Source organism: Ciconia boyciana, chromosome 8 (assembly GCF_034638445.1).
Source record: "Ciconia boyciana chromosome 8, ASM3463844v1, whole genome shotgun sequence".
Lineage (NCBI taxonomy): Eukaryota > Metazoa > Chordata > Aves > Ciconiiformes > Ciconiidae > Ciconia > Ciconia boyciana.
The window spans coordinates 45,275,092-45,295,013 of NC_132941.1; the positions used below are offsets into that span (position 1 = coordinate 45,275,092).

At 45.5% G+C, this 19,922-nt stretch overlaps 1 protein-coding gene across 1 annotated transcript; it reads left to right on the forward strand.

The window, feature by feature from the left end:
• Positions 1-921: 921 nt before the first annotated feature.
• Positions 922-19,479, forward strand: PKD2L1 (polycystin 2 like 1, transient receptor potential cation channel). The gene is made up of 15 exons (XM_072870475.1): positions 922-1,216; positions 5,157-5,270; positions 6,629-6,756; positions 7,927-8,183; positions 9,064-9,288; positions 9,656-9,884; positions 10,249-10,419; positions 12,236-12,417; positions 14,665-14,785; positions 15,499-15,597; positions 16,378-16,499; positions 16,827-16,944; positions 17,176-17,312; positions 18,097-18,244; positions 19,267-19,479. The coding sequence occupies exons 1-15, from the start codon at positions 922-924 to the stop codon at positions 19,477-19,479; spliced, it is 2,559 nt and encodes an 852-aa protein (XP_072726576.1).
• The last annotated feature ends 443 nt before the right edge of the window (positions 19,480-19,922 follow it).

Sequence of the window (19,922 nt, forward strand, 5' to 3'; positions counted from 1 at the left end):
TTCCCAGGTTTGCCTCAGGGCCAGCAGGCACTGCAGGGCTTATGGAAATTCTGCAAAAGCGGAAGAGTCCAGCCCCTGGTTTCCAAAACCAACATTAGAAGTTTACTCCCATTTTTCAACTCCTCCTTTTAACAATGAGACAGCAAAGAACATACTGTGGACACGCTGGCCGGGATCACGTTTTAGGCCCAAACCCAGCTTCTTCCCGAAGTCCCCGCAACGCCTGGCGCACGAATCGCACTGCCTCCGAGCCAGCCGCTGCCCCCGCCCGCCGGCCCCGCGCTGCCGCCGCTGGCAGGGAGCGTGCGGCTGTCGGGGCGCGCTGGAGCGAAGCCTCCCCCAGCCCCGCGGCGGGGGCGCGCCCGCCGGCCCCGCGCCCGCCGGCCCCGCGCAGCCGGCCGCCCACCGCTCTCCCCAGCGGCGCTGGCCCAGGGCCCCAGCGCGGCTCCCGGCCTCGCCGCACCCCGCCGGAGCTTCGCCGGGAGCTGGCCTGGGCTGCGGGCAGCCCGCGGGGTCCAATTAAATCCCGGCCGCCTCCTCCTCTTGCCCCCCTCAGCTCAGGGGCCGTCTCCTAGCAGCCTCTTCTTCCCACGACGGCGTCTGGGTCTGTTATCTCCGTTGGGAAGCAGAGACGGTCTCCGGGACGTGTCGGTGTCACCGGGACTGCTGGGATAATAGGGCTGATGGTAGTTCCGAACAACGGGTAGTGCCACCCCTCTGATAGGTGTCACCAGCTGAGCTGGTATAAAAGAGAGAGGGGATGCGTGCTCTCTGTGGGAAGCTGGTGGTGTGCCTTCTCCTGGGTCAGAGGCAGACAAGCTGTTTGGTGTTCACTGATTCTCCCTCCGCTAGCTTACAACTCCTGGGCAGGCAATCTTCACAATTCCCGTTAAAAAGTACTCCTGCTGGCAGTGACTAACCATGAGCTCATCTCACCTAAACAACAGAGCTGAGAGCCACTTTCGAGCCTCAGAGGAGCATGAACTGGAGGCAGTGGGGAAGAAAGCTTGGGATAATCCTGTTTACAATGGCTCTCCCTCTACCTCCTTGAAGATTCAAGCCATCTACAACCCCAAGTCCATCCTGGAGAATCCCTACGAGACCTTTGAAGAGGTGGGGGATCCACTGCCGTACCAAGAAAAGCAGAGCAAAGCTGTGGATGGGAAGACAAGTCCTTTCCTCAAGTGCTGTTTCTACATCTTCAGAGGCATCCGAGGTAAAGCGCTGATATCTCACTAGAAAGGCTTTACTAGCCCTTGGGTAGAGCAATGGTATGGGGGGCGGGAGGGGGTGTGGGGTGAGTGTGGGGATGCAGAAGGTAGAAACCCCATATTATCTGTGTAGCCCAGGAACCTGCTCAACATAGACTAGCATTACCCCAGAGATCATCTTTGGCTGACCTGGAGGGAGCATCCTCATTCTGGCTGCCTTGCTGTAGCTCCAGGGTCTGTCCTGTTACCTTTGCTACACGGCAGGAGGTACAGACAGACTTAGTGGTGTGCTCATGGTCATGCAATGAATCTGTTGCCAGAGCTTAGGTGCCCTGAATCCACAGGAGCCATCGCTCTGGTGATGAGACTATTCTGTCTTTGTGTGCATTTTCTAGATGGAGTGGTACTGGCCCCTGTGTTACAATAAATTAAGAATGGACATAAATATCCACCAGAAAATCTAGCACTGTCAGGACTGAAATGCAGATGAAAAAAGGAATGTATCAAACAAGGCTTTGCTTGAAGATATCTGAAAGAAAGAGGTGTTAGTTTCCAGTTTAAAAGACAACGGGGAATGAAATAAGTAGGCTTATTCAGAGGCAATCAGAAAGCTGGGAGCAAGTTAGGTCTCCTGTAAGGATACAGCCCTGGGCAAGGGCATTCATGGAACAGTTTCTTATAGAAGGCATAAAGTCCTAATGCTGTAAAAACAGGGAAGAACTACTTCTCGGGGAAACTATTATTTTCTTGCCAATGTATCTTTCTTCCTGACTTAGAAGAAAAGCAACATCAGGGAGCTCTGCTTCCTGGTCTTGCAAGAACCTTTCTCAGAGCTGTACCCTCTAACAGTACATGCGAGTGAGTAACAGCATAGCCTGGTCCTGAATTGCACAGCCCCTCTATGATCAATTCTTTCTTACTTGTCATTGCAGTTACAGTCTAACACTGTTAATTCACATGGAAGCCAGAGCTGAGGCTTTAGAGGTTTCTCCTGGCCAAGGAGCAGTGCTGGGTGGGCTTGGTGGATAATTACAGACTGCTCAGAGGCAGTGTCTCATTTACCTGTTTTATTCTGATATCCTTTCTTCTAGGCATTGTTTGAGACTTAAAAAGGAAAAATAAATCCATACTTTAACACCAAAATTCCATTTGTGAGATGCTGGGGTTGAAATTGGAGCATTCAAATGAAAATACCTGTCAGGACACTACAGCATTCCCTTCTTCTGTGACTGTTGCAGCAGCATGTTCTGCCAGCAAGGGTGGTAAATAGCGTTGTAGGACAGACCAGAGCTGGGAAGATGAGATCCAAAGGCCAATGCAGCCAGAAGAAAGGCCTCTGTCAGCCTCACAGAGGTGGGGACTTCTTCCTTGAAGAATTTGCATCCTTCCTTTGCATCTTTTCTAAGTGCTCATTATTTTCCATTGCCTTTCCAAATATTGCTGGTTCCCCCTGCCTGCCCTTCCCTTCCATTCAACACATTAGGGTCTCACATGGAAAATGGAGGTAGTAAAGATAAGTTGCTTAGCCAAAGACAGGTTGTGGGGGTTTTTGCTTAAAAAGCATTCCATGGGATTACATGTCCATAGCTCTTTGGGGGTACTGGTCTAGCTGGCTTATTGAGTTCTTTTCTTGTCCTCACCAGCTACTGGGCTGGACTACCAGTGAGCAGCTGCTGCTCCTAGTGCCACTGCTCAGGACTGTTCCTCTCTAAACTGTGTCCAAGCAACAAGGGGTCCTCTGGTTCCTGCCTACCTCCTGCCACCTCAGCTGTTCATGGCCAGCCTACAGACAGACTTTGCTGGGTATCTGGGTGGCACAGTGGCTGGTGAGGGGCACCCAGCTTCCCACTGCCTTTGGAAGGCTGTACCCGAGGCTGTGAGCTAGTCACTCACCCGGGTCACAAGTCTGGTTTAAAAGCAGCCTCAGAAGATAATGTAGATGTTGCCATTAATTCTTACTGGTAACTTGTTACTATCAGGAAGGCAAGAATTACAAACAGATTGCATTGATTGCCTGTTTTCTAGATTCTGAGTTTTTTTCTTTGCTCTGCCTTGTGAGTGCTGGGCGGTCATGCAAGATGCCATAAGGAAGCCTGGATGTCTTCTAGTCTTGAGTATCCTTCTACTCCAAATGTCATGTCCAAAACAGCTGCATCCCCAAGGGAGTAGGTGGTGCCACAGGAGGCACAGATGGGGACATGCTTCATGTATGAGGTGGTACATTTCCATGGCATGTTTCCTAAAGAAACAGCTGAAACCAAACCTCAACTGATAGAGTTTTACAATTACTGGATGCAGTCTGAAAGGGTACTGGGCCAGTCTCATGGTCCTTCAGGTATCATTTTGGGCAAGTCTCTGAACCAAGTTTTCAAGGATATTTGAGTGTCCCTGAATTTAGGTGTTCCCAAGTACACTTCTACTCCCAAAGGAAAGAAAGTCTGTGCCTCTGGTCCCAACATGTGGATAGCAGGGGTTCCCTGCCTCATGGAAAAACATATTAAGTTGTTAAAAGATTGTGGTGTAGTCATATCTAGAGATGAAGGGGGTCATTTAAAAGTGACCTGAACAGATGGGTGGTTGTTGCCCCCTATTCTTCTCTGTTGTGGAGATTCCCGTAGACCACATGCTACTCTCTCCTGCACATGAGTTAATCCAGATCTTCTCGAGGCTCTCATTTCTGTTGCTGGTCTGGCATGTCCAGAACAGGCTACTGGTTTGTCTGTCCAGGAACGAGGGTGGATGCTGCAACAGGCACTATGGTAGCTGAAAGTGCAAAAAGCTTTCTAATCTGTTGAGATGCCAAAGAGCTATCGAAAGGACAGGAATAAATGCACACAGACCACTCTACCACTTTTGCTTCCTCCAAAGAAAAAAGCCCTTTGTCCTCTGCCAGAGATGACTTCAAATGTGTGGCCTTTGATCAGCTTTGATCCTGGCTTGCAGGAAAATGATTGTTGCATACCACTGGGGGTGGGCATCAGGGCTGAGCTCTCTAGAAGCTGCAGAAAGCAGCAAGACTATGGGTATTATTGACATGGCTTCCATCACTAGGCTTTCAAGTGGCAGTTCTTATGCCTTTCAACTTCAGCAGTGTTTCAGAAATCACAACAGAAAGCCATTACAGCAAGAACAAACAAATACACTAATGGTGTCAGGTGGTTCATCAAACCCAAAATATCAAGGCTCCTTTTAAAGGAAGTGTTTCTCTCTTTTTTTGATCAACTCTGCTGATGTTTAATGAGTTGCTTTCACTGTGTGGAGAAATCGGATCACTAGCTGGTGCAATTGGCATAACTGTACTGAAGTCAGCAGAGCTCCATTGATAGACATCCTGAAGATAATTTGGCTCTAAATTTTATGCTGAAAATATTGAGTTGGATTATTTGATTGAGTCTTACGACCTACAAGAAATCTGCAAGAGTTTTTAGGGGAGCAAGGGACAAATATTTGGGGCCTGATGGTTCAATATACACTAAAAGGACTAGTAGTAGTAAAGCTAACATCAGATGCAGTTCTGCTATGGAAGTCCTATCAGAAGGTCAGCTGTTGGCACATGGATGACTGAGATGAAATTTTGTGTTTTGAAGAGTACGTGTGACAAAGACTGAATTTCTGCAAAGAGTAAGCTGAAAAACAGGCAGGAAAAGATTAGTCCATATTGAACTCAAACAGAAAACTGGAGAGTGATTTAGCAAAATAAGAAAGCAAATATATTTCAGTTTCAGTCAGCCCCAAATCTTTTGCTTACGCTGGAATGGTTCTTTTTAGGGGTTATTTAACACATTTTTACAGCTCGTAGTCAAGTTTTGAAAAAAGTGGTTTTGCTTTGAAAAGTGACAAAAATCCAACTCCCAAGAGTGTTCTTTGGGAACGGGACTTCAGCTCTTCACATGGCCTTTGAGAATGGCCATCAAAACTCTCCAATTTCTTCTTTACACTCAACAGGTCTGTGGGGCACTACGCTGACTGAGAACACAGCTGAAAACAGAGAGCTTTATGTGAAGACCACACTGCGAGAGCTGCTAGTCTATATTGTGTTCTTGGTGGACATCTGTCTACGTAAGTAGCTGTCACATCTCATAGGTGTCTTTTCTATGTGCAGCGTGAGGGGAATAATGTGAGCTTTTATTGTTAGACTTCCTCACTCTGTTGTAGGTGTTAAATTTATTGTACATGCACTCGCTGCAGCAAGCAGGTGTGTCATTAACCTACAGAATAGCTGCTGCACGCACAAGTAAAATAACTAACTATTGCTCTAGACCCAATTGATATTGGTTAAGTTTAAGCAGTATTTTCTGATCCATGTTATCAGTTCTAGCCATCAGCTCCACAGTCCTGGGAGAATCTGCCCAGGGCCTTTTCTTAGTTTCACAGTGAATGTTCAAACCCCCGAGAGCAGCTCTAGAAACTTCCTGGGATCAAAGACACAGGGTTCAGAGAGATTTTTCCCCTCTGGGACTGGAGGGGTGGCTGAGGTGATAAAGCAGATGGCAGCTCACACTGTTGTTCTTGGGTGGATTTAATGCATCCTGTACTGAATGCTAATGGGCTTTGTGTGGGTAGGACAATGGCTGTTTGTTTTTTGGGAAGGTTAATTCATTATCACAAATGAGCACCTGTGGCATGAGACAGTGAAGAGGATTATATTTCATGGACCCTATGGCAGGAGAGATAGTCAGACAATACGAACCTGAGTTACTATCACACTGGCCCAGGGAGACAGTGCTTCAGCCACTCTTCCTAAAGAACAAAGATGCGGACACAGATGTACATGTGGTTGCACACTGACTCATCCACAAGTGGTGTGTGTGGGGTCTTGAATGTCAGCTGCTTTATTTTCATGGTGCTCTTTCAACAGTAGGACATGTTCTTAGTGATCACCATGATGGACGCTTTTCTGCAGGAAGGAGCGCCGGAGAGGTGAAACAACATGTTCAGGGAAGTTAGAGCCTGCTCCTGTTTGAGGTTTCTTGGTAGATGAGAATTTAACTGGAGCTTTCCACTTGGGAAAATGGGGTGGTCTCTATACCTTTATGGATTCAGATCAGAACTTCAAAATACAGATCATGGACTTTGTTCTGAGAAAGAAAATTTCTGAGAGAAATTTTGTCTGAGAAAAAAAAAAAATGTTACCCAGGATGTTCAGTTGCATCATCCAGTGGTCTTCTCTGGCTTTTAAACTCTTATAATCTGTCAGTCTGACAGTTTAAATTCTGGAACATGCAACAGATAAGTTTGTAAATCCCTAAGAAAGCAGAAAGTAATATGATTAGAGTTCCCAAGGTTTCTTCTCTTGTGCCTTGCTCAGCTTACCTGTGATAGTACAAGCTATACAGAAAGTGAATATATACATATATTTATGTCAGGCTCCAATATTCAGGTATAAGGGAGGACCCTCCTCTTGTCTCTTCTCTTAGTGACATATGGAATGACAAGTTCCAATGCCTATTACTACACCAAAGTGATGTCTGAGCTCTTCCTGCAGACCTCTACAGATGGCCGTGTCTCCTTCCAGTCCATCGGCAGCATGGCTGACTTCTGGGTGGTGAGTACAAGTCTGGCCCGGCATGGGGAGCCCTGGAAATCTCAGCTAGACTGGGATATTCAGTTCCCTCTGAATGTGCTACCTAGTGCTGTCAGCAAGGCATTTTGCTGCCACAAGCTTTTGCCAGTTACTAGCAATAGTTACAATATCATTTGCATGCAAAATATCCACCGATTTAAAATATAATTTATCCCTCTGAGCACTGTGGCCAGAATACTGGCTAGGCTAGCTGTTGTGTGTACCCAGAAGAGTCCATTCCCCAGAAACTTACCAGCTAGACAGGCAGGACATAACAAAAAGAAATTGCTGTCATATGATGCTCATTGCACAGATAAGGAGTACCGGCCTGGAGAGGCCAAGTGACTGACTCCAGGTTTCCTTGTGGTAGAAATGGCTTTGAATACTACAGTCCAATGTCTTCATGCTGGTGTCTTACTAATAAGCCTATGTCCATTTTCATGGGAAATTGTGGGAACAGCATACTTAACCTGTCTGTAATTCATGCCTGGGCTGGGCTGATCTATAGATTCTTTATGAAGAAGCTGGATTAAAATTTGCACTGACTTTTATCAAAGAGAATAAAGAGGGGAAAAGATGTTTAGGATCTAACACATTTCTGTCAAAGAACTGGTGAAGAAATAATATGAGCCACAGTGAATGTTGTTGAGATATTGCAACCACTTGTCTCTGACAGTCATCCAGAAATTTTGTCAGTTAGCTTTGTCTTTTCCTGCTGTATTAGAAAAGTAAAATGAACTATGGCACTACTGTTTTTCCCCCACTGTTTCCAGGGCACTGGCACACCCCCTTTTCATAATTCACACCTCATGCCAGGACAGTTCCTTGAGGCTTGTGCTCACTGAAGTGGAAGGGACAAAGAGGTTTCCAGGGCCCTTGTCTCTTCACTGACCCAACAAGGTGCAGCAACCATATTACAGGCCTGTGAGAAGCCAACAACCACCCTGCTGCCCAGCATCCCTCCTCTACCCTGTGGCTCCACCAGCCCCGGTCTTTGCCTTCTTTAGCATATATCCAACACAAGCTTCTTCTACTTTCCACCTTGGGGAGTAGAGAGGGGTGGGTCAGGTCTTACTATCTCAAGCCCAGGCCAAGAAAATTCCTCTGATACGTGGGCTATGAAGAAGTTGTTCTCGTCCCCCTCTCTTGCAGTATGCACAAGGTCCCCTTCTGGATAATCTTTACTGGACAAAGTGGTACAACAACGAGTCCCTAGCAGCGCATGGAACCCAGTCATACATCTATTATGAGAACCTGCTGCTGGGTGTCCCACGCATGCGACAACTGAAGGTGAAGAACAATTCCTGTGTGGTCCATGATGACTTCAAGGAGGAAATCTCAGGCTGCTATGATGTATACTCAGAAGACAAGGAGGAAAGGGTCTCCTTTGGACTCATCAATGGAACGGCGTAAGTACATCTTCTGCTGTTCAGGATTAGAAAATCTGTGATTTCTTTTTTTTTTTTTTAAGTTGCCCCAAATTAGTCCCTTCAAATTAAAACAAGATCTGCTGAGCCACAGGATGCCAGGTTTGAGTTTTTCATATAAGGCTGGAATTCCCCTTCCAGTCAGTGGCAGCAAGTCCTTTTTGTCTATCAATAAGGCCAAGTGTCTCTTTGAGGAAAAGCACAACAGAATGACTGGCAGAGTGGGACCTGTTGGGAAAGCCATGAAAAATCCAGTGGAGAATTAGGTAGAGAATGTTGTATGTTTTTAGAGGGTGAGGATAAATAGCGACCTTTGGGACCAGATCTATCAAATGGATGATGCTATCTGCTTCCCTCCTGGATTTCAGGAGCCAGAGAGAAGGGAGTGCATCTCTTTCATCTTGAAAACCTATTTCTCTATAATAATGTGAGGTAGCTGCAGTTTAATAACTCTTTGCTTGCTGCATGAGTCTTGGTCTGTGAATGAGAAGCTATTGTTCATAAGAAAATGAGTGCAAGTGTGTTCTAAGCAGAGGGTTGTGTGCAACATGGTAGAAAGTAATACAGCAGATCCTGGGAGTAACCTCCATGCAAACAAGACTGTGGCATAGCCAACAAACCTGCAGAATTTTCCCTCCATAGTATCGCAAGTCGTGTTGTGTCACTGCTGGGAAGCACTAGATCAGAAATCTATCAATAATGAAGAACTGATGTAGGCTCAGATCTGGAATAGGAATTAAGTGCCAACTCTTTAATTAAAAACTGCTCTGTCCCTTGAAGATAAAGTCTAATTTCTCCTGGCTAAAAGGTCATATCCAAGCCTGGGATGGTGATGCCTTTGCTTATGGCTTCTCTGTTGCAGGTGGAGGTACCACTCTGAGGACGAGCTGGGTGGCTCATCTCACTGGGGAAGACTAACCAGTTACAGTGGGGGAGGATACTACATAGACCTCAATTTGACCAGAGAAGAGAGTGCTGAAGCCTTGCAAGTCTTGAAGGAGAAGTTGTGGCTGGATCGGGGGACACGAGTTGTCTTCATTGATTTCTCTGTGTATAACGCAAACATCAATCTTTTCTGTGTTCTGAGGTAAGCTGAGTCCCTCTGAATATTCTTCTGCCTCTTGCATCTTCCTCAATGCCACAGTTTCTTAAAATGCAAATATTTTAATATGCTCCACCAGGGGGGTAGGACTGAGTGGTGTCAGCAGATGTTGCATAGATTAGTAAGAAGACTTGGTCTTCCTGACATAACCAGTCACACTTCTTTTCACATTTCACCCTTTTTCCTATCATGGGCAGTGAAGCAGCAGAGATAAGGCTGCATAAACACATGCACAACTCTTCAACTCATGGTTTGGTGGATAGCTCATGCTCAGGTTTGATGCCTCTCAAAATTATCTAAGAGCTTCCCTCCCCCTGTTTGTAATTATCAGAGTTTTCTTGTCCCCTTCAAGGTTAGTGGTTGAGTTTCCAGCCACTGGTGGTGCCATTCCCTCCTGGCAAATCCGGACAGTCAAACTTATACGATATGTCAGTGCATGGGACTTCTTCATTGTTGCCTGTGAAATTGTCTTCTGTGTCTTCATCTTCTACTATGTGGTGGAGGAGATTTTGGAGCTTCGTATCCATAAGCTTCGGTATTTCACCAGCATCTGGAACATCCTGGATGTGGTCGTCATTCTGGTGAGGATCCTTGCACGCTTTTGGGGGAGCAATGGCAGGGAGGTATAAGAGCCAAAACAAATGAAGGAATGGGGAAACTCGTCTAGATAAGACAAGAGCTGGCACGTGCTTTGCTCCAATAGCAAAATGAACTAGCAGAGTAAATGGACACATGCTCTTCTATCAGTTGTTAGGGGCAAATTCTTTCCTTAGAGATGCCTGAGCGGCTGTGAAGTCAGGGCATCATTCAGTGCATTAAGACCTTATTTCCATCCCCCACCAGTAGACTGCAGTTGTGAAGTGTGATACCAAGGAATTCTGTGATACTTTAATTTCTGCGGAAAGCATAGGTACAGCGGTCACTGCAGACTCATTCTCTTTGCAGCTCTCCATCATCGCTATTGGGTTTCACATCTTTCGCACCATTGAGGTGAACAGACTGTTGGGAGAGTTGCTGAAACACCCCAACACTTATGCAGACTTCGAGTTCCTGGCATTCTGGCAGACACAGTACAACAATATGAATGCAGTCAACTTATTCTTCGCCTGGATCAAGGTATTGTAGGGGGTCTGGGAGGTGCCAGGCCTCCAGTCTCAGACCTCTTCCTCTAGATAGCTTGGGGATTGACTCTTCTATCCCTCTGAGTGAATGAGGGTAACAGCTATGTAACAGAGAAGGATTTTCCTCCAAGTTGTATGCTCTGTTTTGCACTAAATCCATACAACTCTTCGCTGGGTAAAGAACTGGCTGGATGGCCAGGCCCAAAGAGTGGTGGTGAATGGAGTTTACTCCAATTGGCGGCCGGTCACAAGCGGTGTTCCCCAGGGCTCTGTGTTGGGGCCAGTTCTGTTTAATATCTTTATCAATGATCTGGATGAAGGGATCGGGTGCACCGTCAGTAAGTTTGCAGATGACACCAAATTGGGTAGGAGTGTTGATCTGATTGAGGGGAGGAAGGCTCTACAGAGGCACCTGGACAGGCTGGATCGATGGGCCGAGGTCAACTGTATGAGGTTTAACAAGGCCAAGTGCCAGGTCCTGCACTTGGGCCACAGCAACCCCATGCAATGCTACAGGCTTGGGGAAGAGTGGCTGGAAAGCTGCCCGGCAGAAAAGGACCCAGGAGTGTTGGTTGACAGCCGCCTGAATATGAGCCAGCAGTGTGCCCAGGTGGCCAAGAAAGCCAATGGCATCCTGGCTTGTATCAAAAATAGTGTGGCCAGCAGGAGTAGGGAAGTGATCGTGCCCCTGTACTTGGCACTGGTGAGGCCGCACCTCGAATACTGTGTTCAGTTTTGGGCCCTTCACTACAAGAGAGACATTGAGGTGCTGGAGCGTGTCCAGAGAAGGGCAACAAAGCTGGTGAAGGGTCTGGAGCAGAAGTCTTATGAGGAGCAGCTGAGGGAACTGGGGTTGTTTAGCCTGGAGAAAAGGAGGCTGAGGGGAGACCTTATTGCTCTCTACAACCACCTGAAAGGAGGTTGTCGAGAAGTGGGGGTCGATCTCTTCTCCCAGGTAACAAGTGATAGGACAAGAGGAAATGGCCTCAGGTTGTGCCAGGGGAGGTTTAGTCTGGATATTAGGAAATTTTACTTCACTGAAAGGGTTATCAAGCATTGGAACAGGCTGCCCAGGGAAGTGGTTGAGTCGCCATCCCTGGAGGTATTTAAAATACGTTTGGATGAGGTGCTTAGGGGCATGGTGTAGTGGTGGTCTTGGTAGTGTTAGGTTTACGGTTGGACTCGATGATCTTAAAGGTCTTTTCCAACCTATACAATTCTGTGATTCTGTCAACTTCTCACCCAGCATTCTGAGGCCAGTTATTTGGAGATAATGGACAGGGAGATGAACTTAGACGTTGTCGTGTAAAAGTGCTTTTAGAAAATGCTGAGAAAATGAGAAAGTCCTTTAGAAAATGCATATAACTTTGTCCATCCTGTACTATTTTAGTATTTTGGAGCATAATCTGGCAAACCATGTTTTCCTTTCATGATGGCCACCCAACAACTGGAAATGACTCGTCTGTTGGCATGGACTTTGCATTTCATCCAAAGCATCTTGTCATTGTGGAAACCCACGCTGTACTTGGGGCTCGTCATTAGACTCAAGACACTTGGCCTTATAGAAGTCCCTCTTTATATTTTCCTTTGACACAGGGAACAAAGTCATATGTTTATGATACCACAGGAAGATGGTGGCACTCCTGGGACAAATATTGTGAACACTAAGCCACTGTTCCCCTAGCCTGGCTTTCTTCTTGGTGCTTTGGTACTACAGTGAACCTCTTGTCTTAGTAAGCATGTGCATATATGAGAGAGATGACCTAGCTGATGCTTTGACCTAACTTTGTCCCTGTTCTTTCTTCTTGCAGATATTCAAGTATATTAGCTTTAACAAAACAATGACCCAGCTCTCCTCCACACTGGCACGTTGTGCCAAGGACATCCTCGGCTTTGCAATTATGTTCTTTATTGTCTTCTTTGCCTATGCCCAGCTGGGTTACCTTCTTTTTGGGACACAAGTGGAAAACTTCAGTACCTTTGTTAAATGCATGTAAGTGTATAAGTCAGAACCATGTTTCCATCATTTCATCAAAAGAATTTTAACTGCTTTCCAACCTGTCCCCAATTGCAAATCTGAACGTCAATCAGACACCTGTTGTATCTCCTCGTAATAAAGCCACAATGGTTAATAAGTCGTAATAAGTCACTCACAGTCCTCCAGCTGTGATGTCTTCATAGACAAAAGAATGCAGTGAGAAAATTGAGGGTTACAGACAGATTTCTGGTTGTCTGGTGTTTATCAGTAGGGACACAAGTAGCTGAGCCTACCAAACTTGCAGCCCTACAATTCAATGGAAATCCCAGCCTTTTAATGGGAGCATTTAGTGAGAAGTTTCAGTCTGCTGAAGTCTAGACAGCTTTCCCTTCATGTGGAGTTGTTAGGCACACCAAGGTTACTCAACATGCAGAGTGGTTTAATGTCTTTCTGCAGAAAAGCATCATAGCTCAGCTGATAGTTTAGTTTCTGTTCTGCAGGACCTTCTGAAACCTTCTCACCTGCTGTGGGTCTGTAAAGGCGGTAGAATGGTGCTGACTGTCACTGAGACGTTGGCAAATTTGTGTTTTCATACACCAGCAGATGGCTTTAGGCCTAGTTAGGTTAAACTTCTCTGTAATTCTGGTGGTAAGAACTAAACAGCTCAAACCAAGTGTTCTGCGGTAGGTTTTTGGGGGTTTTTTTGTTTTTTTTTGTTTTGTTTTTTTTTTAATAGGGAAGAGGGCCAGATAGAAGATCCAGAGTTTTGAAATTCTCTGGCTTCCAAATATACTTGCTGATCACATCGTTTCAGTGTCTGCGCAACAGCTGCATGAAAACTTTTCTGTTTTTCATCAGAGAGTGCATTTTAATTCAAACAAAGATTTGGAAGGAATACTGTTTGTTGCTACAGAGTTTTCACAGGGAAAAGCAGAAGTAATGCATTTATCTTATCAAGATGATAGCTTTAAACACTGAAATGAAAAAGTCAGAAACTTCATATTTATGTTATGTACATATATCTAATTTTGATAAGATAGCAGCTCTACTTAATTTCTGAAAGTTGGTAGTCCTATAATATGCTAATTTTAATTAGCAAGTTCAGCATGAAGTTTTCTAAAATATGCTGTATAATAAGATTAAGTAGACATTTTCAAAGCAAATGAGATGATAAAAATAATTTCTTACTGGAAGGAGACATTTCAACATCACTGAATTGGGACAATTTAAACCAAAGAAGAGGAAGCAATGCCATATTCCTCTTCCTTAGACCTGGAAAACATCCCCAGCTCCCTAAATAGTCCAAATGCAAGAAATCTGAAATGGAACTTTGCATTTCTCAGACAGGATTTTCAGGCTCCGGGCTCTCGACGTCCTTTTCCCTGCACATGGCCTCACAGTCTGTGTCTGTCTTTCTGTCTGTCTATTTTCTTTTTTTTTTTCCTCTTTCGTTTTTTAATTGGAGGATATTTTTTAATAAGGGTCACTTCACTGATCAATTTCCAGAGAAGTCCCACAGATAATGTATCAGGACACCTGAGATGAGGGATGACTGGCAGGTGGATGAGCACCCACAGAAGGGGGTGTTGGGGAAGTGAGTTAAGATATCCAGTCTCAGACAGCCCTTCAGACTATGGGCCTCCTCAGGCAATGTGAGATGTTAAGGGAGGTACCTGCTACAGCAGTGGTTTTCAGCCTGTGTCCCACAGATCTCTGACATCCAGGTCCTGCCTTTAAGGGGTCTACAAGAGATAAGTGAGATAAGGAAACTTCTGATCAATAAACTTAAACTTGCTTCATTATAGCTGCTATGAGTTGCAAAAGGTTGAAGAGCACTGTCCAGTACTAACATCCTCTCCACAGTCTCATGAACTCACTTGCCAGAGAAAGCCTCATTGAGTCAAATGTAGGGAAATATTCAGGAATAAGTCAAATAAGGGAAAATTCAGGTTGTTTTTGCTTTGGTTTTGTTTTTAACTCCTGTTTAGACCAAAACACACTTTGGACAACCAGAAATTTGTGTGGAAACCATGTTTTACTTTCCAGCCAGCTCTTGCTCTGACCAGATCAGCTCCATTCACCCCTGAAATACTATGGGTACATTTAACTCACCAGTCAGACTGAGTGGCTTAGACCCTGCTCTGGCTTGTGCCTGTCACCATCTCAGCTGCAGGCAGGTTCAGGGTTCACCTCAGGACTGTCTGAGGAGGTAGGATAAATGTATGTGCCTTTGTGTGACCTTGTGCTCTTCCTCTCCTCCAGTTTCACCCAGTTTCGGATCATTCTTGGTGATTTTGACTACAATTCCATTGACAATGCCAACAGGGTCCTTGGGCCTATTTACTTCGTCACCTATGTGTTCTTTGTTTTCTTTGTGCTCCTGGTAAGCAAGAAAGCCCTCCTTGCCCCTGTGTTTGAGATCATACTGTCCTTCACAGCAGTGTTTGAGAGACCCCTCCCAATAATCCCTGAGTTAGGTGCAGTGCAAATGCTTAGAGAGAAAGGAAGGTTCTGTTACGATAGCTTTTCAGTGCAAATAGACCAAAGTAGACAAAGAGCATGTCATTGCAATTGGAGATTTGATGATCAGGGCGATTAAGGGCCATATTCACATCCTTTAAGGTGAAGACTAAAACTGACTGGGAATCCACTGATGTGGTAGCGGAATTCAAGGGGATCAGTTCAGCTGCTCTGTAGCAGGCAGTGAAGAAAGCATGGGGGACAGTCTCTGGCTTCCTAGGCAATGGATGCAGAGGGATGCTCATAATGACCAGGTTAAATACCCAGTGCTCGGAATCCAAATGTAACCTAAGATCTTGCAGAAGAGGCTACCAAAGATGCTATTTTGAGCTGGGAACAAATGTACCTTTGGCCACTGCTTTAACTGCAAGGACCTCCTCCCCAGTGAGAAAGCACTGTGTGGCTGAAGTGGGTCTTCCCTTCACCCACTTTAATTTGCCCAAGGGATACCCCATGTGGAAGTAGCTCCTTGTTTAACTGAGCCCTGCACAGCTATGCCTGTCTCTTGCTGCTTCAGCTGCTGGAGCAGGCAAGATGCCTCATGCTTATTAATCTCTTTTCTTCCCCTTTTTCTAGAACATGTTTCTGGCCATCATCAATGACACCTACTCAGAAGTCAAGGAGGAGCTTTCAAGCCAGAAGGATGAGCTGCAGCTCTCAGACATCTTGAAGCAGGTGATGAATAGTGAAAGCTATGCTACTTTCTAGCTAAATCCTGAAGCATTTTCTGGAAGCCCCTGACCTACATGGAATTTACTAGAGAAAAACAGTGCTTGCCAACTCCAGATCCACCTTCTTGGTGCACATAGGAGTCACAGTTCCTTTCTGGGATAAATCAAGCTCCCAGATCATTTGGCAACGGGAAGATGAGAAAGCATGGGTTGGGGGAATCCTGTTACTTGAGCATGCTTGTAGTGTTTCTGAGAGACTTTTCTTCTCAGGACAGTCTCTAGACAAAGCTCTTTCAGTCCTTGATAGAGTGTACTTTGATCAATAAAATGGCAGGTCCTATTTTGCTACTCTGAGCATGTTACAGTGGTGCAAATCTAGTGGGTTACATCTGAATTTCCCATGGGAACATTCCAGAAAAGGTCCTGGAATGTCACAAATTGGTCCCCTGTGCTGTGGGACCAATATTCTGCAAAGAATGGTATTTGGGATATTGTCTTAAACAGATGATGATTGGGAGCTCAGATAAAGGGAGAGTCAGGAGGAGAAAAGCAGAGGGCAAACTTTGTCATGGACACCCTGGCTACCATGTTGGTGTTGCTTTGAAGGTGTGATCCTAGTTTAGAGATTGGACTCATTCAGCAGTGGTGTATTTTTGCTTCTGGAAAGCTTAAAACCTCCCTGTATTACTTAGCATCTGTTCACCCATATTGCATTGTCCGCTCTGCCTTATTTTTCACTGTTCTGCCTGCATGATTCTGTGTCCGTTTGCACCTTTGGTAACAGAGCTACAACCGGACGCTCATGAGGCTGAAGCTGAAGAAGGAGCGGATTTCCGATGTGCAGAAAGCACTGCAGAATGGAACAAAAGAACTGGACTTTGAAGACTTCAAGAACAGCTTGAAGGAGTAAGTGAGTCAGCTTGAGGGATGCCCACTTATCCCTTTCTCTTGGTCCTACAGGTAATTTAAATTATCTGGTTTTCAAGGCTGGGAGAACAGTGAGCTCAGATCTGGGCAATGTAAGACTCAAAAAAAAATAGTTATAATCGTTCCTCATGTTTAATCTCCTGTTCTAAATGGGTTTGTGTTGCTATCTCTTTCCCATTTGGGATGTTTAGGTTTGTCACTGGCAGGAGGAAACAATACACTGATTTCAAAAGGTGTGCTCCCGCGCTGTTAGAGCCTAACAGTGTAATTCAGTGCCTTGAGCTTTCTCTTTCTGTTCTTTTGCAGACTGGGCCATGCAGACCATGAGATCACAGCAGCCTTCTCCAGGTTTGACAAAGATGGCAACCACATCCTTGATGAAGAGGAGCAACAGCAGATGAAGCATGACCTAGAGGCGAAAAGGGTAAAAAAAGGGAAAGGAAAGAAACCCTCTGTTTGGAAGAGATCACTTCAAAGTGGCCTCAGGAATCTTTGGGTTTGTGGTATAAACTAAGCAGACAACTCAAATACAGCTCCAACTCTGCCTGGATAGCAGCTGAGTATATCACTGCCTGTGAAGCTCTGTGTTATTCACAGTGAAGCTGACACAGAGTTAGTATCCAACTTTGCAGGAGTTTCTTCATCTATCTTCTAGGTTGTTCTGAATACAGAGATTGAAAATTTGGGGAAATCCTATGGTGACAACAATCTGGATGAGAATCTGACCTACATGGAAGCAAGGAATAACCACGCCAATAAGGCCAGCTGGGTCTCCAAAGAAGAGTTCCAAGTGTATGTTTGTGCTGGCAGTAGTTTAATCCCTCTGCAAATGAGGGGTCTGATTCCCTGCTGCTTTCTTCCCTGATGTAACTGTTTACACTGGTGCTGAGCATTCAGTAAGATCTTGTCCCTTTTTATCTTGCACACGTGTAAATGAGCAGGTCAGGAGAGAACTGGGACAGTTCTTGTAATGTAGTTTGCGTGTTCCTGTAAAAGATTGGGTTAAGAAATTTTGCTTTCTGCCTCTTGAATAACCTCTGCAGCTGTCAGCTGGCCACGGGCAATATGCTGTCATGTTTCAGGTCAGAAGGTAGCCCGGGTAAGTGGGTCAGGGGAAATTAATACCTTTACAGAAGGTCCTGTGGGAATAAATATCCTTGATTTATAGCCTAGTTCACCTTCATCCTCCAGGTCTGAGAATAACACTTGGCTGTTTCTTCCACAGGAGGAGCATGGGATAAATACAGCACAGAGAATCAGGAGATCCTGATTCTGCTACTGAGAAACACTGAGCAATCCACATAGGGCCATATCAAAGGAGAGGCAGGTGCAATATTTAATAATGGGATTATATTGTGATCCAAACTGGTTGGGATCCATTGTAAGCAGAATCACCGATTACAGATGAAAACACAGTGTAGCAGGGAGTTACGTCTTCAGTGGGTATGAATCAGTTCTTTGATGTGGAGCATTCACCCCTGTTTGAGGTCTGACCCATTTCCCATAAGATTTCTGCTGCAAATCCTGCTGTTCATCACAAGAAAAAGCTTGCAAATGCTCTCCATGTCTTCCTCAGCCTCCTGCAACGTGTGCTGCAGCTGGAACAGTCCATAAACAGCATTGGCTCCAAGATTGATGCAGTGGTGAACAAGCTAGACATGCTGGAAAGGAACAAGCTGAAGAGGAAGGACCTGTTGGGCAAGCCACTGGATAATGTTAGCAAGGTTGGTAGCGCTCCACCATGCATTTGAACCAGCTTCAGGGTAGGTGACCAGCCCTGCTATGTGAATGGACATGATATCATCTTTGCTTTCCCGGTCCCCATTGACATAAGACAAAAAGCGTTGGGCAGGGTCAGCATTTTGTATGATCAAGCCTCTTCTGTTCAAACACAGTGACAAAAAGCTTCTTGCTTTCCTGTCCCCCCAGTTAACCATGGTACCCTTAAACACACCTTCCAGCCCCTTTGAGGCCAAGCTCATTCCTGTGGCAGTGGATGCAATTCACAATTCACTGTCTTCAGTTTCTTTGCACCTACTTATCCTCAGATGTCAAAAAGATCATACTGTCCTTCCCAGCAAGAGCAGCTCATGATAGTGTTATGGACTGTGATCTTAACATCTTGCCTGTGGATTACTTATCACACATCAGGTGGAAGATTGTTAGCAGTGTGCCCATAGCGCCTCATTGCAGACTTGCGACTTTTGCCAAAGACTGCCTGTATTCAGTCAGCCAGCATATTTTGGGTCTTCAGCTTTAAAGTCAAAGGCAGAAAGGCATGCGGGAGCCATGGCATTACTTCATGTCTTCATGGCCTTCATAATAAGAACAGTCCAACAGCGTACAGTGATCCAGCTGAGTCAGAAAGAAGCCTCTCTCTTTTGCAGAGTAGTTTTGTGATCTCTTCCCATCTGAAAGAGTAGTTTGGAGGGTCCTACTTCTCATGTGAAGATGCCCGAAAGATTATTCGAGTGTTTGCTTGCAGATTTGCTTTGCCCTGGGATTTCTGTGAATGTTCTTGTAGAGGAAGAAAAGGGATGACTGTCTAATGCTTGAATGTACGTTCATCAGTGTATTGCAGCAAACAGTATGTTGGATCTTTCATAGACAGGCAGGTTGTACTAATTTCTGGAAGAACGTGGGAAGATATGTAAGTATCATGCGCACCTTGTCTCTCTCCTGGAGTGTTGCTAGACTTCTTGGTAGCTTGCTAACAATGCAGGTCACTCTTTCTTCTGGTTCACAGGAGGAAGAACCCAGTCAGGAAGAGCTGCTCCCCCAGAGCCTAGACCAGCTGGGGAAAGAAGAAGCAGAAAGCTGGGGAATGGAACGTGTATGGGGAAACAATCTGAGTGGCAACTCTTCCCCAAATGGGGTCTACCCCATCTTGCCCAGGTCAAGTGTGCCGGGATCTCAGGTGCCCAAGAACATCCAGCCGCAGCCTGATGTGCGCTTCTAGCGAACAGCCCAGTGCTCCCAGTCTGCCTCCCACAGTACTAAGTCACTGTCAATTGTTTCCCCACTGTTAGAAAAATCAGGACAGCTGGACGCAGATACCACTGTTGCCAGGAACCGGTGATGTGAAAAATCAGGGATGCTCTTTTCCAGTGTAATGATGTGTAATGTCACAGAGCTAGAACTTCTGGCCCCTGTATCTCTAGAGTAGGTAGAAATTTGGAACCAGGTGTTGCATTAGTTCTCTGCCTCTGAACAGGACGATGCAAAGTCTTTTATCTATGTTTTCCCAAAAAGTAAAGACCCCAGAACGCTGTAAACGCTTGTGTCCAGAGTGGCACATTGCAACTTGTTCCCAACACACACAATTGTCTGCAGGACAAAGATGTGGTAATCATGTAAACAGAGAAGAATATAATAATTAGTGTGAGATGGAAAGGAGGAATG